Source organism: Tachypleus tridentatus, chromosome 1, assembly GCF_004210375.1.
Source record: "Tachypleus tridentatus isolate NWPU-2018 chromosome 1, ASM421037v1, whole genome shotgun sequence".
NCBI lineage: Eukaryota > Metazoa > Arthropoda > Merostomata > Xiphosura > Limulidae > Tachypleus > Tachypleus tridentatus.
The window spans coordinates 1,446,237-1,463,656 of NC_134825.1; the positions used below are offsets into that span (position 1 = coordinate 1,446,237).

At 38.0% G+C, this 17,420-nt stretch overlaps 1 protein-coding gene across 5 annotated transcripts in view; it reads left to right on the forward strand.

The window, feature by feature from the left end:
* LOC143227552 (elongator complex protein 4-like) overlaps nucleotides 1-17,420 on the forward strand; it is a 48,118-nt gene that overhangs the window by 10,773 nt on the left and 19,925 nt on the right. For 3 of the 5 annotated variants that reach the window (XM_076459194.1, XM_076459033.1, XM_076459025.1), the window contains one exon: nucleotides 16,737-16,858. In XM_076459194.1, coding sequence (XP_076315309.1) covers nucleotides 16,737-16,858 — 122 coding nt within the window. Of the gene's footprint in view, nucleotides 1-16,718; nucleotides 16,859-17,420 lie in introns of all 5 variants that reach the window. The other 2 variants (XM_076459097.1, XM_076459014.1) reach the window with 1 other exon arrangement.

Here is a 17,420-nt window from a genome sequence, read left to right on the forward strand (position 1 = left end):
TGTGTTAATGACTTTCACATCTCATGTAAATCGTCGAACATAAGGTATATTGAGCAGCAGTTACAGACTGCCCTCAATCATTTACTGAAGTGGACCTCAGCAAATGGCTTTAATTTCTCTTTTCCTAAATCTGTTTGCATGCACTTTTGCTGCCAACGGGGTATTCACCCTGATCCTGAACTCTCTGTCAGTGAAGTTGTGCTGCCTGTGGCCCCTGAGACCAAGATCTTGGGGTTTATCTTTCACCGTAAGATGACATATATACCACACATCAAGCAGCTATAGGTCAAATATACAAGAGCACTGAACATCCTCTGTGTCCTTTCTTCCATCACTTGGGGAGTGGATCAATGTTTTATGCTAAAGATATATCGTGTTCTTATTTGATCAAAATTTGATTATGGATTACTTTTCTATGGCTCTGCCAGCCCATCGGCCTTAAAGATGCTGTACCCTATTCATCATCAAAGACTTTGGCTCTGCACTGGGGCTTTCCGCACTTCCCCAGTTCATTGCTTATACATAGTCTCCTGAACCTTCTTTGCACCTCTGCTGTTTGCAACTGTCTTTACTATATGCTTTGAATTTTTATTCCTTACCAAAGCATCCCACCTGGGTTTGTGTTGTCCTTCCTCGGTGATCACGCTGTTTTTGGACAAATGGTCTGCTATTGCTCCTTTTGGCCTTCGTATCCAGGTACATTTGGATGAATTGGGTCTGTCCTTTGATAACATTGCTGTATCCACTTGTCAGCCCATCCCACCATGGTTTCTTATGGTCCACAATTGTGACCTATTCCTATTTTTTAAGTCATCTGAGAAAAGTAGACACTCCTGATTGGAAATACTGTCTGTTATTTGCTGAACATCTTTTGAACCATCCTTCCATTCCTTTTTATACAGATGGTTCAAAATCAGGTGACTGTGTGGACTCTGCCATTGTTTGTTGTGGTTCGGTGGTTGCACGCAGAATCCCTTCTACAGCTTCTGTGTTCACTGCTGAACTGTGTGCAATTTCTGTTGCTCTGAATCACATAGAAGCTAAGTAGTACTCAAACTGCACTATATATATACTGACTCTCTTAGTTCTCTACTGGCCCTGAAATTGCTTCACATAGGTTCACACCCTGTTCTCGCTGATATTGAAAACTGACTGGCTCATTTCTCTTTAACATGTACTTTTATCCAGTTTCTCTGGATACTGGGCCACATTGGTATTCACGGGAATGAACTCGCCAACACTACAGCTAAGTCTATCTGCTCTGGCACTATCGCTGATATGCCTGTCCCATACATGGTCTATGGTCCTGTATTCAAGGCTCGACTCTGTGCCAGCTGTCAGTCAACTTGGATTAAGCAACGGGAAAACAAGCTTTTCCAAATAAAACCCTATATTGGACTTTGGCCATCTTGCTTCTGTAAGGATCGGAAAGAGGAAGTTGTTTTAACTAGATTTTGCATTGATCACAGTTTTTAATTCATCATTTTCTTTTATCTGGGACTGATGCATCGGTGTGTAGTTTGTGTAACACTCAGATCACAATAAGCCATATTTTACTTTCTTGCCGTTGTTATGAATCTCAACGATGATACCATTTTCAACATGTTCTGTCCCAAGGTTTGTCCATAACATTAGACAGTGCTATTGGTGATGGTGACACTGTCCTTCTTGATAATGTTTTTAGTTTTTTAAAAGCCATTAATCTTTTTAATGTGGCTCACTTTTAAAAATCATAGTTCATCTAGTTTGATTTGAAATTAGAAACTGGCTGTAGCATTAAATAACCAGGATTCGAAAGACCAACTTCAGGTGAGTAATGCTGCTGTTTGAACTATCTGTTAGTCATCCTGGCAAGTTACTTTTATAATATTGCTACACGTGTTTTAAAACCTTTTTGTTGCTTTCCTTTTTGAAAATGGCCATAATGTCAAAAAAACTCCGAACCAGGACTGGAAAGGCCAACTTCAGGTGACTGATAGTGGTTTTTGTACTTGCCTGTTAATCTTCCTGATGGGTTATGATAATTACAGTTATGCTACAGAAAGTTTTTTACAACTTGAATTACTGTAGTTTTTCTCTTAACATTGTAGACTAGATATAAACTTTGGTTTTATGCTATTTATGTTTTTTTTAAACTTTGTTTTGTTTTACCTTAATTTCCTTTTATGAATTTTACTAAATTTACTTTTAACTTTTTACCAGATGTTTGGTGCAGATAGCCAAGCTGTTTTGTGCCATAAAACACTAAATCAACCAACCAACCAACCAATTATTGGCTTTTCTGTCCACTTTCAGGAAGATTTGCCTGTGGACGTTCTCGTTTCCCAGTACCATAATGCATTTCTTCCCACGTCCTCTCCATGTTGTTCCATTCCTCCTTTCTCTTCTGTCTCTCTAGCTTACTTTCATGCCTGACTAAAATATTATTGGAGTTTACATGATCTGATGTCTTACTTGACACCTTTGCTTCCTGCTTATTTTGCCCTGTATTTATCCATTTCCTGTTTCATACTTCATTTGTTTGAGTGTTTATCCTGTGGTTACTTCTTTCACCTTCTACCACTCTTCTATATCCCTCTCTCGTGTCCAGTCTTTCACTGCTCAGAAGGTTGCCCATGCTCCTTTTCTATTTTCCTTCCTTCTTCCTCTTTACTATTGAATCAACTCCCATGAACTGTTTGACTATTACATATGCCTATTCACAAATCTCCATTTCTCTTAAGACCCTTTTCCTTCTTTCCTTACTTGTTGAGTTTATTACCTCCCTCTGTTGGTGTATTTATCTCGAGTTGAAGGTTCTTGTAGACTATTTCACGTTTCTGCACATTTGATTTATCTCCTTTTACATACTTACTTCTTGCATACTTTCTTCTCTGGCCCTAGGAGGAGTTTTATGCAGGCATATAAATTCTCCACACATTTGTCTCCTGTACATTTTCTGGCTGTTTATCTTCTAATGAAGTTTGGCTTCCACAGGTAGGCATTTTCTTGTCATCCCACTGTGCTTAAGAGGAATGTGTGTACTCTTTCACAGCCAGGTTGTTGGTGGGGGTACTTTGTTCCAGTACAACATCACATTTATAGGTAGCTGTGTTTTCTAGAAACTCTACCTTTTGTTCCAGTACAGCATCACATCTATAGGTAGCTGTGTTTTCTAGAAACTCTACCTTTTGTTCCAGTACAGCATCACATCTATAGGTAGCTGTGTTTTCTAGAAACTCTACCTTTTGTTCCAGTACAGCATCTCATCTATAGGTAGCTGTGTTTTCTGGAAACTCTACCTTTTGTTCCAGTACAGCATCACATCTATAGGTAGCTGTGTTTTCTAGAAACTCTACCTTTTGTTCCAGTACAGCATCACATCTATAGGTAGCTGTGTTTTCTAGAAACTCTACCTTTTGTTCCAGTACAGCATCACATCTATAGGTAGCTGTGTTTTCTAGAAACTCTACCTTTTGTTCCAGTACAGCATCACATCTATAGGTAGCTGTGTTTTCTAGAAACTCTACCTTTTGTTCCAGTACAGCATCACATCTATAGGTAGCTGTGTTTTCTAGAAACTCTACCTTTTGTTCCAGTACAGCATCACATCTATAGGTAGCTGTGTTTTCTAGAAACTCTACCCTTTGTTCCAGTACAGCATCACATCTATAGGTAGCTGTGTTTTCTAGAAACTCTACCTTTTGTTCCAGTACAGCATCACATCTATAGGTAGCTGTGTTTTCTAGAAACTCTACCTTTTGTTCCAGTACAGCATCACATCTATAGGTAGCTGTGTTTTCTAGAAACTCTACCTTTGTTCCAGTACAGCATCACATTCTATAGGTAGCTGTGTTTTCTAGAAACTCTACCTTTTGTTCCAGTACAGCATCACATCTATAGGTAGCTGTGTTTTCTAGAAACTCTACCTTTTGTTCCAGTACAGCATCACATCTATAGGTAGCTGTGTTTTCTAGAAACTCTACCTTTGTTCCAGTACAGCATCACATCTATAGGTAGCTGTGTTTTCTAGAAACTCTACCCTTTGTTCCAGTACAGCATCTCATCTATAGGTAGCTGTGTTTTCTAGAAACTCTACCTTTGTTCCAGTACAGCATCTCATCTATAGGTAGCTGTGTTTTCTAGAAACTCTACCTTGTTGTACAGCATCACCAGTACTCACAGGTAGCTGTGCATCACATCTATAGGTAGCTGTGTTTTCTAGAAACTCTACCTTTTGTTCCAGTACAGCATCACATCTATAGGTAGCTGTGTTTTCTAGAAACTCTACCTTTGTTCCAGTACAGCATCACATCTATAGGTAGCTGTGTTTTCTAGAAACTCTACCTTTTGTTCCAGTACAGCATCACATCTATAGGTAGCTGTGTTTTCTAGAAACTCTACCTTTTGTTCCAGTACAGCATCACATCTATAGGTAGCTGTGTTTTCTAGAAACTCTACCTTTGTTCCAGTACAGCATCACATCTATACCTTTGTTCCAGTAGCATCACATCTATAGGTAGTGTGTTTTCTAGAAACTCTACCTTTTGTTCCAGTACAGCATCACATCTATAGGTAGCTGTGTTTTCTAGAAACTCTACCTTTTGTTCCAGTACAGCATCACATCTATAGGTAGCTGTGTTTTCTAGAAACTCTACCTTTTGTTCCAGTACAGCATCACATCTATAGGTAGCTGTGTTTTTCTAGAAACTCTACCTTTGTTCCAGTACAGCATCACATCTATAGGTAGCTGTGTTTTCTAGAAACTCTACCTTTTGTTCCAGTACAGCATCACATCTATAGGTAGCTGTGTTTTCTAGAAACTCCCCACCTTTTGTTCCAGTACAGCATCACATCTATAGGTAGCTGTGTTTTCTAGAAACTCTACCTTTTTTTCCAGTGCATCACATCTATAGGTAGCTGTGTTTTCTAGAAACTCTACCTTTTTGTTCCAGTACATCACATCTATAGGTAGCTGTGTTTTCTAGAAACTCTACCTTTTGTTCCAGTACAGCATCACATCTATAGGTAGCTGTGTTTTCTAGAAACTCTACCTTTTGTTCCAGTACAGCATCACATCTATAGGTAGCTGTGTTTTCTAGAAACTCTACCTTTTGTTCCAGTACAGCATCACATCTATAGGTAGCTGTGTTTTCTAGAAACTCTACCTTTGTTCCAGTACAGCATCACATCTATAGGTAGCTGTGTTTTCTAGAAACTCTACCTTTGTTCCAGTACAGCATCACATCTATAGGTAGCTGTGTTTTCTAGAAACTCTACCCTTTGTTCCAGTACAGCATCACATCTATAGGTAGCTGTGTTTTCTAGAAACTCTACCTTTTGTTCCAGTACAGCATCACATCTATAGGTAGCTGTGTTTTCTAGAAACTCTACCTTTGTTCCAGTACAGCATCACATCTATAGGTAGCTGTGTTTTCTAGAAACTCTACCTTTTGTTCCAGTACAGCATCACATCTATAGGTAGCTGTGTTTTCTAGAAACTCTACCTTTTGTTCCAGTACAGCATCACATCTATAGGTAGCTGTGTTTTCTAGAAACTCTACCTTTTGTTCCAGTACAGCATCACATCTATAGGTAGCTGTGTTTTCTAGAAACTCTACCTTTGTTCCAGTACAGCATCACATCTATAGGTAGCTGTGTTTTCTAGAAACTCTACCTTTGTTCCAGTACAGCATCACATCTATAGGTAGCTGTGTTTTCTAGAAACTCTACCTTTGTTCCAGTACAGCATCACATCTATAGGTAGCTGTGTTTTCTAGAAACTCTACCTTTAGGTTCCAGTACAGCATCACATCTATAGGTAGCTGTGTTTTCTAGAAACTCTACCTTTTGTTCCAGTACAGCATCACATCTATAGGTAGCTGTGTTTTCTAGAAACTCTACCTTTTGTTCCAGTACAGCATCACATCTATAGGTAGCTGTGTTTTCTAGAAACTCTACCTTTGTTCCAGTACAGCATCACATCTATAGGTAGCTGTGTTTTCTAGAAACTCTACCTTTTGTTCCAGTACAGCATCACATCTATAGGTAGCTGTGTTTTCTAGAAACTCTACCTTTTGTTCCAGTACAGCATCACATCTATAGGTAGCTGTGTTTTCTAGAAACTCTACCTTTTGTTCCAGTACAGCATCACATCTATAGGTAGCTGTGTTTTCTAGAAACTCTACCTTTTGTTCCAGTACAGCATCACATCTATAGGTAGCTGTGTTTTCTAGAAACTCTACCTTTTGTTCCAGTACAGCATCACATCTATGGGTAGCTGTGTTTTCTAGAAACTCTACCTTTTGTTCCAGTACAGCATCACATCTATAGGTAGCTGTGTTTTCTAGAAACTCTACCTTTTGTTCCAGTACAGCATCACATCTATAGGTAGCTGTGTTTTCTAGAAACTCTACCTTTTGTTCCAGTACAGCATCACATCTATAGGTAGCTGTGTTTTCCAGTACAGCATCTCATCTATAGGTAGCTGTGTTTTCTAGAAACTCTTTTGTTCCAGTACAGCATCACATCTATAGGTAGCTGTGTTTTCTAGAAACTCTACCTTTTGTTCCAGTACAGCATCACATCTATAGGTAGCTGTGTTTTCTAGAAACTCTACCTTTTGTTCCAGTACAGCATCACATCTATAGGTAGCTGTGTTTTCTAGAAACTCTACCTTTTGTTCCAGTACAGCATCACATCTATAGGTAGCTGTGTTTTCTAGAAACTCTACCTTTTGTTCCAGTACAGCATCACATCTATAGGTAGCTGTGTTTTCTAGAAACTCTACCTTTTGTTCCAGTACAGCATCACATCTATAGGTAGCTGTGTTTTCTAGAAACTCTACCTTTTGTTCCAGTACAGCATCACATCTATAGGTAGCTGTGTTTTCTAGAAACTCTACCTTTTGTTCCAGTACAGCATCACATCTATAGGTAGCTGTGTTTTCTAGAAACTCTACCTTTTGTTCCAGTACAGCATCACATCTATAGGTAGCTGTGTTTTCTAGAAACTCTACCTTTTGTTCCAGTACAGCATCACATCTATAGGTAGCTGTGTTTTCTAGAAACTCTACCTTTTGTTCCAGTACAGCATCATCATCTATAGGTAGCTGTGTTTTCTAGAAACTCTACCTTTTGTTCCAGTACAGCATCACATCTATAGGTAGCTGTGTTTTCTAGAAACTCTACCTTTTGTTCCAGTACAGCATCACATCTATAGGTAGCTGTGTTTTCTAGAAACTCTACCTTTTGTTCCAGTACAGCATCACATCTATAGGTAGCTGTGTTTTCTAGAAACTCTACCTTTTGTTCCAGTACAGCATCACATCTATAGGTAGCTGTGTTTTCTAGAAACTCTACCTTTTGTTCCAGTACAGCATCTACCTTTGTTCCATCTATAGGTAGCTGTGTTTTCTAGAAACTCTACCTTTGTTCCAGTACAGCATCACATCTATAGGTAGCTGTGTTTTCTAGAAACTCTACCTTTTGTTCCAGTACAGCATCACATCTATAGGTAGCTGTGTTTTCTAGAAACTCTACCTTTTGTTCCAGTACAGCATCACATCTATAGGTAGCTGTGTTTTCTAGAAACTCTACCTTTGTTCCAGTACAGCATCACATCTATAGGTAGCTGTGTTTTCTAGAAACTCTACCTTTTGTTCCAGTACAGCATCACATCTATAGGTAGCTGTGTTTTCTAGAAACTCTACCTTTTGTTCCAGTACAGCATCACATCTATAGGTAGCTGTGTTTTCTAGAAACTCTACCTTTTGTTCCAGTACAGCATCACATCTATAGGTAGCTGTGTTTTCTAGAAACTCTACCTTTTGTTCCAGTACAGCATCACATCTATAGGTAGCTGTGTTTTCTTTACCTTTTGTTCCAGTACAGCAACTATAGGTAGCTGTGTTTTCTAGAAACCTTTTGTTCCAGTACAGCATCACATCTATAGGTAGCTGTGTTTCTAGAAACTCTACCTTTTGTTCCAGTACAGCATCACATCTATAGGTAGCTGTGTTTTCTAGAAACTCTACCTTTGTTCCAGTACAGCATCACATCTATAGGTAGCTGTGTTTTCTAGAAACTCTACCTTTTGTTCCAGTACAGCATCACATCTATAGGTAGCTGTGTTTTCTAGAAACTCTACCTTTTGTTCCAGTACAGCATCACATCTATAGGTAGCTGTGTTTTCTAGAAACTCTACCTTTTGTTCCAGTACAGCATCACATCTATAGGTAGCTGTGTTTTCTAGAAACTCTACCTTTTGTTCCAGTACAGCATCACATCTATAGGTAGCTGTGTTTTCTAGAAACTCTACCTTTTGTTCCAGTACAGCATCACATCTATAGGTAGCTGTGTTTTCTAGAAACTCTACCTTTGTTCCAGTACAGCATCACATCTATAGGTAGCTGTGTTTTCTAGAAACTCTACCTTTTGTTCCAGTACAGCATCACATCTATAGGTAGCTGTGTTTTCTAGAAACTCTACCTTTTGTTCCAGTACAGCATCATCTATAGGTAGCTGTGTTTTCTAGAAACTCTACCTTTTGTTCCAGTACAGCATCACATCTATAGCTGTGTTTTCTAGAAACTCTACCTTTTGTTCCAGTACAGCATCACATCTATAGGTAGCTGTGTTTTCTAGAAACTCTACCTTTTGTTCCAGTACAGCATCACATCTATAGGTAGCTGTGTTTTCTAGAAACTCTACCTTTTGTTCCAGTACAGCATCACATCTATAGGTAGCTGTGTTTTCTAGAAACTCTACCTTTTGTTCCAGTACAGCATCACATCTATAGGTAGCTGTGTTTTCTAGAAACTCTACCTTTTGTTCCAGTACAGCATCACATCTATAGGTAGCTGTGTTTTCTAGAAACTCTACCTTTTGTTCCAGTACAGCATCACATCTATAGGTAGCTGTGTTTTCTAGAAACTCTACCTTTTGTTCCAGTACAGCATCACATCTATAGGTAGCTGTGTTTTCTAGAAACTCTACCTTTTGTTCCAGTACAGCATCACATCTATAGGTAGCTGTGTTTTCTAGAAACTCTACCTTTTGTTCCTCTACATCTATAGGTAGCTTGTTTTCTAGAAACTCTACCTTTTGTTCCAGTACAGCATCACATCTATAGGTAGCTGTGTTTTCTAGAAACTCTACCTTTTGTTCCAGTACAGCATCACATCTATAGGTAGCTGTGTTTTCTAGAAACTCTACCTTTGTTCCAGTACAGCATCACATCTATAGGTAGCTGTGTTTTCTAGAAACTCTACCTTTTGTTCCAGTACAGCATCACATCTATAGGTAGCTGTGTTTTCTAGAAACTCTACCTTTTGTTCCAGTACAGCATCACATCTATAGGTAGCTGTGTTTTCTAGAAACTCTACCTTTTGTTCCAGTACAGCATCACATCTATAGGTAGCTGTGTTTTCTAGAAACTCTACCTTTTGTTCCAGTACAGCATCACATCTATAGGTAGCTGTGTTTTCTAGAAACTCTACCTTTTGTTCCAGTACAGCATCACATCTATAGGTAGCTGTGTTTTCTAGAAACTCTACCTTTTGTTCCAGTACAGCATCACATCTATAGGTAGCTGTGTTTTCTAGAAACTCTACCTTTTGTTCCAGTACAGCATCACATCTATAGGTAGCTGTGTTTTCTAGAAACTCTACCTTTTGTTCCAGTACAGCATCACATCTATAGGTAGCTGTGTTTTCTAGAAACTCTACCTTTTGTTCCAGTACAGCATCACATCTATAGGTAGCTGTGTTTTCTAGAAACTCTACCTTTTGTTCCAGCATCTAGGTAGCTGTGTTTTCTAGAAACTCTACCTTTTGTTCCAGTACAGCATCACATCTATAGGTAGCTGTGTTTTCTAGAAACTCTACCTTTTGTTCCAGTACAGCATCACATCTATAGGTAGCTGTGTTTTCTAGAAACTCTACCTTTTGTTCCAGTACAGCATCACATCTATAGGTAGCTGTGTTTTCTAGAAACTCTACCTTTTGTTCCAGTACAGCATCACATCTATAGGTAGCTGTGTTTTCTAGAAACTCTACCTTTTGTTCCAGTACAGCATCACATCTATAGGTAGCTGTGTTTTCTAGAAACTCTACCTTTTGTTCCAGTACAGCATCACATCTATAGGTAGCTGTGTTTTCTAGAAACTCTACCTTTTGTTCCAGTACAGCATCACATCTATAGGTAGCTGTGTTTTCTAGAAACTCTACCTTTTGTTCCAGTACAGCATCACATCTATAGGTAGCTGTGTTTTCTAGAAACTCTACCTTTTGTTCCAGTACAGCATCACATCTATAGGTAGCTGTGTTTTCTAGAAACTCTACCTTTTGTTCCAGTACAGCATCACATCTATAGGTAGCTGTGTTTTCTAGAAACTCTACCTTTTGTTCCAGTACAGCATCACATCTATAGGTAGCTGTGTTTTCTAGAAACTCTACCTTTTGTTCCAGTACAGCATCACATCTATAGGTAGCTGTGTTTTCTAGAAACTCTACCTTTTGTTCCAGTACAGCATCACATCTATAGGTAGCTGTGTTTTCTAGAAACTCTACCTTTTGTTCCAGTACAGCATCACATCTATAGGTAGCTGTGTTTTCTAGAAACTCTACCTTTTGTTCCAGTACAGCATCACATCTATAGGTAGCTGTGTTTTCTAGAAACTCTACCTTTTGTTCCAGTACAGCATCAGGTAGCTGTGTTTTCAGAAACTCTACCTTTTGTTCCAGTACAGCATCACATCTATAGGTAGCTGTGTTTTCTAGAAACTCTACCTTTTGTTCCAGTACAGCATCACATCTATAGGTAGCTGTGTTTTCTAGAAACTCTACCTTTTGTTCCAGTACAGCATCACATCTATAGGTAGCTGTGTTTTCTAGAAACTCTACCTTTTGTTCCAGTACAGCATCACATCTATAGGTAGCTGTGTTTTCTAGAAACTCTACCTTTTGTTCCAGTACAGCATCACATCTATAGGTAGCTGTGTTTTCTAGAAACTCTACCTTTTGTTCCAGTACAGCATCACATCTATAGGTAGCTGTGTTTTCTAGAAACTCTACCTTTTGTTCCAGTACAGCATCACATCTATAGGTAGCTGTGTTTTCTAGAAACTCTACCTTTTGTTCCAGTACAGCATCACATCTATAGGTAGCTGTGTTTTCTAGAAACTCTACCTTTTGTTCCAGTACAGCATCACATCTATAGGTAGCTGTGTTTTCTAGAAACTCTACCTTTTGTTCCAGTACAGCATCACATCTATAGGTAGCTGTGTTTTCTAGAAACTCTACCTTTTGTTCCAGTACAGCATCACATCTATAGGTAGCTGTGTTTTCTAGAAACTCTACCTTTGTTCCAGTACAGCATCACATCTATAGGTAGCTGTGTTTTCTAGAAACTCTACCTTTTGTTCCAGTACAGCATCACATCTATAGGTAGCTGTGTTTTCTAGAAACTCTACCTTTTGTTCCAGTACAGCATCACATCTATAGGTAGCTGTGTTTTCTAGAAACTCTACCTTTTGTTCCAGTACAGCATCACATCTATAGGTAGCTGTGTTTTCTAGAAACTCTACCTTTTGTTCCAGTACAGCATCACATCTATAGGTAGCTGTGTTTTCTAGAAACTCTACCTTTTGTTCCAGTACAGCATCACATCTATAGGTAGCTGTGTTTTCTAGAAACTCTACCTTTTTTGTTCCAGCTGTGTAGAAACTCTACCTTTTGTTCCATCAGCATCTATAGGTAGCTGTGTTTTCTAGAAACTCTACCTTTTGTTCCAGTACAGCATCACATCTATAGGTAGCTGTGTTTTCTAGAAACTCTACCTTTTGTTCCAGTACAGCATCACATCTATAGGTAGCTGTGTTTTCATCTACCTTTTGTTCCAGTACAGCATCACATCTATAGGTAGCTGTGTTTTCTAGAAACTCTACCTTTTGTTCCAGTACAGCATCACATCTATAGGTAGCTGTGTTTTCTAGAAACTCTACCTTTTGTTCCAGTACAGCATCACATCTATAGGTAGCTGTGTTTTCTAGAAACTCTACCTTTTGTTCCAGTACAGCATCACATCTATAGGTAGCTGTGTTTTCTAGAAACTCTACCTTTTGTTCCAGTACAGCATCACATCTATAGGTAGCTGTGTTTTCTAGAAACTCTACCTTTTGTTCCAGTACAGCATCACATCTATAGGTAGCTGTGTTTTCTAGAAACTCTACCTTTTGTTCCAGTACAGCATCACATCTATAGGTAGCTGTGTTTTCTAGAAACTCTACCTTTTGTTCCAGTACAGCATCACATCTATAGGTAGCTGTGTTTTCTAGAAACTCTACCTTTTGTTCCAGTACAGCATCACATCTATAGGTAGCTGTGTTTTCTAGAAACTCTACCTTTTGTTCCAGTACAGCATCACATCTATAGGTAGCTGTGTTTTCTAGAAACTCTACCTTTTGTTCCAGTACAGCATCACATCTATAGGTAGCTGTGTTTTCTAGAAACTCTACCTTTTGTTCCAGTACAGCATCACATCTATAGGTAGCTGTGTTTTCTAGAAACTCTACCTTTTGTTCCAGTACAGCATCACATCTATAGGTAGCTGTGTTTTCTAGAAACTCTACCTTTTGTTCCAGTACAGCATCACATCTATAGGTAGCTGTGTTTTCTAGAAACTCTACCTTTGTTCCAGTACAGCATCACATCTATAGGTAGCTGTGTTTTCTAGAAACTCTACCTTTTGTTCCAGTACAGCATCACATCTATAGGTAGCTGTGTTTTCTAGAAACTCTACCTTTTGTTCCAGTACAGCATCACATCTATAGGTAGCTGTGTTTTCTAGAAACTCTACTGTGTTTTTAGAAACTCTACCTTTGTTCCAGTACAGCATCACATCTATAGGTAGCTGTGTTTTCTAGAAACTCTACCTTTTGTTCCAGTACATCTATAGGTAGCTGTGTTTTCATCACATACAGCATATAGGTAGCTGTGTTTTCTAGAAACTCTACCTTTTGTTCCAGTACAGCATCACATCTATAGGTAGCTGTGTTTTCTAGAAACTCTACCTTTTGTTCCAGTACAGCATCACATCTATAGGTAGCTGTGTTTTCTAGAAACTCTACCTTTTGTTCCAGTACAGCATCACATCTATAGGTAGCTGTGTTTTCTAGAAACTCTACCTTTTGTTCCAGTACAGCATCACATCTATAGGTAGCTGTGTTTTCTAGAAACTCTACCTTTTGTTCCAGTACAGCATCACATCTATAGGTAGCTGTGTTTTCTAGAAACTCTACCTTTTGTTCCAGTACAGCATCACATCTATAGGTAGCTGTGTTTTCTAGAAACTCTACCTTTTGTTGTTCCAGTACAGCATCACATCTATAGGTAGCTGTGTTTTCTAGAAACTCTACCTTTTGTTCCAGTACAGCATCACATCTATAGGTAGCTGTGTTTTCTAGAAACTCTACCTTTTGTTCCAGTACAGCATCACATCTATAGGTAGCTGTGTTTTCTAGAAACTCTACCTTTTGTTCCAGTACAGCATCACATCTATAGGTAGCTGTGTTTTCTAGAAACTCTACCTTTTGTTCCAGTACAGCATCACATCTATAGGCTGTGTTTTCTAGAAACTCTACCTTTTGTTCCAGTACAGCATCACATCTATAGGTAGCTGTGTTTTCTAGAAACTCTACCTTTTGTTCCAGTACAGCATCACATCTATAGGTAGCTGTGTTTTCTAGAAACTCTACCTTTTGTTCCAGTACAGCATCACATCTATAGGTAGCTGTGTTTTCTAGAAACTCTACCTTTTGTTCCAGTACAGCATCACATCTATAGGTAGCTGTGTTTTCTAGAAACTCTACCTTTTGTTCCAGTACAGCATCACATCTATAGGTAGCTGTGTTTTCTAGAAACTCTACCTTTTGTTCCAGTACAGCATCACATCTATAGGTAGCTGTGTTTTCTAGAAACTCTACCTTTTGTTCCAGTACAGAAAGCTGTGTTTTCTAGAAACCTTTTGTTCCAGTACAGCATCACATCTATAGGTAGCTGTGTTTTCTAGAAACTCTACCTTTTGTTCCAGTACAGCATCACATCTATAGGTAGCTGTGTTTTCTAGAAACTCTACCTTTTGTTCCAGTACAGCATCACATCTATAGGTAGCTGTGTTTTCTAGAAACTCTACCTTTTGTTCCAGTACAGCATCACATCTATAGGTAGCTGTGTTTTCTAGAAACTCTACCTTTTGTTCCAGTACAGCATCACATCTATAGGTAGCTGTGTTTTCTAGAAACTCTACCTTTTGTTCCAGTACAGCATCACATCTATAGGTAGCTGTGTTTTCTAGAAACTCTACCTTTTGTTCCAGTACAGCATCACATCTATCCAGGTAGCTGTGTTTTCTAGAAACTCTACCTTTTGTTCCAGTACAGCATCACATCTATAGGTAGCTGTGTTTTCTAGAAACTCTACCTTTTGTTCCAGTACAGCATCTCATCTATAGGTAGCTGTGTTTTCTAGAAACTCTACCTTTTGTTCCAGTACAGCATCTCATCTATAGGTAGCTGTGTTTTCTAGAAACTCTACCTTTTGTTCCAGTACAGCATCACATCTATAGGTAGCTGTGTTTTCTAGAAACTCTACCTTTTGTTCCAGTACAGCATCACATCTATAGGTAGCTGTGTTTTCTAGAAACTCTACCTTTTGTTCCAGTACAGCATCTCATCTATAGGTAGCTGTGTTTTCTAGAAATTCTACCTTTTGTTCCAGTACAGCATCACATCTATAGGTAGCTGTGTTTTCTAGAAACTCTACCTTTGTTCCAGTACAGCATCACATCTATAGGTAGCTGTGTTTTCTAGAAACTCTACCTTTTGTTCCAGTACAGCATCACATTTATAGGTAGCTGTGTTTTCTAGAAACTCTACCTTTTGTTCCAGTACAGCATCACATCTATAGGTAGCTGTGTTTTCTAGAAACTCTACCTTTTGTTCCAGTACAGCATCACATTTATAGGTAGCTGTGTTTTCTAGAAACTCTACCTTTTGTTCCAGTACAGCATCACATCTATAGGTAGCTGTGTTTTCTAGAAACTCTACCTTTTGTTCCAGTACAGCATCACATCTATAGGTAGCTGTGTTTTCTAGAAACTCTACCTTTTGTTCCAGTACAGCATCACATCTATAGGTAGCTGTGTTTTCTAGAAACTCTACCTTTCGTTCCAGTACAGCATCACATCTATAGGTAGCTGTGTTTTCTAGAAACTCTACCTTTTGTTCCAGTACAGCATCACATCTATAGGTAGCTGTGTTTTCTAGAAACTCTACCTTTTGTTCCAGTACAGCATCACATCTATAGGTAGCTGTGTTTTCTAGAAACTCTACCTTTTGTTCCAGTACAGCATCTCATCTATAGGTAGCTGTGTTTTCTAGAAACTCTACCTTTTGTTCCAGTACAGCATCTCATCTATAGGTAGCTGTGTTTTCTAGAAACTCTACCTTTTGTTCCAGTACAGCATCACATCTATAGGTAGCTGTGTTTTCTAGAAACTCTACCTTTTGTTCCAGTACAGCATCACATCTATAGGTAGCTGTGTTTTCTAGAAACTCTACCTTTTGTTCCAGTACAGCATCACATCTATAGGTAGCTGTGTTTTCTAGAAACTCTACCTTTTGTTCCAGTACAGCATCACATCTATAGGTAGCTGTGTTTTCTAGAAACTCTACCTTTTGTTCCAGTACAGCATCACATCTATAGGTAGCTGTGTTTTCTAGAAACTCTACCTTTTGTTCCAGTACAGCATCACATCTATAGGTAGCTGTGTTTTCTAGAAACTCTACCTTTTGTTCCAGTACAGCATCTCATCTATAGGTAGCTGTGTTTTCTAGAAACTCTACCTTTTGTTCCAGTACAGCATCACATCTATAGGTAGCTGTGTTTTCAGCTAACTGCCTTTTTTTCTAGTCAGTACTTCAGCATTAATGTCAGGGACATATAGACTTAGTAGCTTTGCCCTAACAAGTACATGGCAAGCAGGTTTGGTAACAATATGAATCGGACCCGAGACCACCACTCGTGAGCCATTCCTTTAACTGCATGACCAAAGCTAAGCATACTTCAAGATAAAACAACTTGTAAAACTAATATCGGGTTGAACACAGGTAGCCCATTATAAGTTTTGTGCTTAATAACAAATATATTAATAATATTTCAATTGCTGGAGTAATTAAAATAATTAAAAGTTATAACAATCAGAAATTTAATTTCATTTAGTTAATGACAATTTTGATTAATCAGTTCATATAATTAAAAATGTTAATGATCAAAAAACAAATTTTACTATTGTTTGAAATATATTTTGCTCTCTTACTAATTTTGATTAATTGATACTTTTGAGAATTGATAAACAAGAATTTGATTAATCAATTTTGACTAATCAAAATGGTAATAGTTGGAAATGCTAATTTCCATTAATTGATTATTTTTCTGACTTTATTGATTGGTTAGTTCAGAAGACACTAATTGGTATGATTGCTTATCATTTGTAATCAGTTCTACTGATCAACCATCCAGCTGTAGTTATCTGTAAGTTAAGTAAAACCTTCATGAATCAGTGAATCTCAAAAAAATACTTGTAAAGTAAAATATTCAGAAGGTGTGATTATTGCCTATAATGGTGAAACTAATGAAGTTTTTGTTTGTATTTATTTTTATAAAACACCTCAAACTACAGTTATTATAAACATTCCAGAAGAAGACGTCTTTGGAGTATATGCAAAGTTACTGCTGAAGTATTTCATATCTGAAGGAATTGTTTGTGGTCATTCTGTTTTCTTGTCAGGAGGCGATGTTTCACCAACCCAGATCTTGCAGGTATCTATATCTTTCCTGAAACCTGTGTTTTACAGATCAAAACTATTATTAATTGATTTGAAAACTAATGTTTACATTTTTACTATTTTATAGTATCAATCATACATGGTCAGAAAATTTTAAGTAGTATTAACGTAGGATAAAAAAATATTAAAGTGATAGTTATGCAGGACCAGAATATTCCAAATAGATATAATGTAGTATCAAAACTAAAATAATAAATAGAACTGATTACAACCAACCTAACGATCATTGTTTTATGTTGTGCCATCAAAAATATATACAACACAACTGAACTTCATGATTTACCCAACAAGAAAGAAGACCCACCTTCTAAAAGAACTCAGGTTTTAAAGTTTAGAATATTTTCAAGTTATAGAAAACATTTTGGTGAATGATTTTTAAGTTTGCTGTTTGTAAATATGATGAAACTTGCATGCTTATCTTCTTGTGTTGCAAAAAACTGTATGCCATTTCTCTTGCCCTGGATCACACAGAAGCTAAGTAGTACTCAAATTGCATTATTTATACTGACTCGCTCAGTTCACTACTGGCCCTGGAA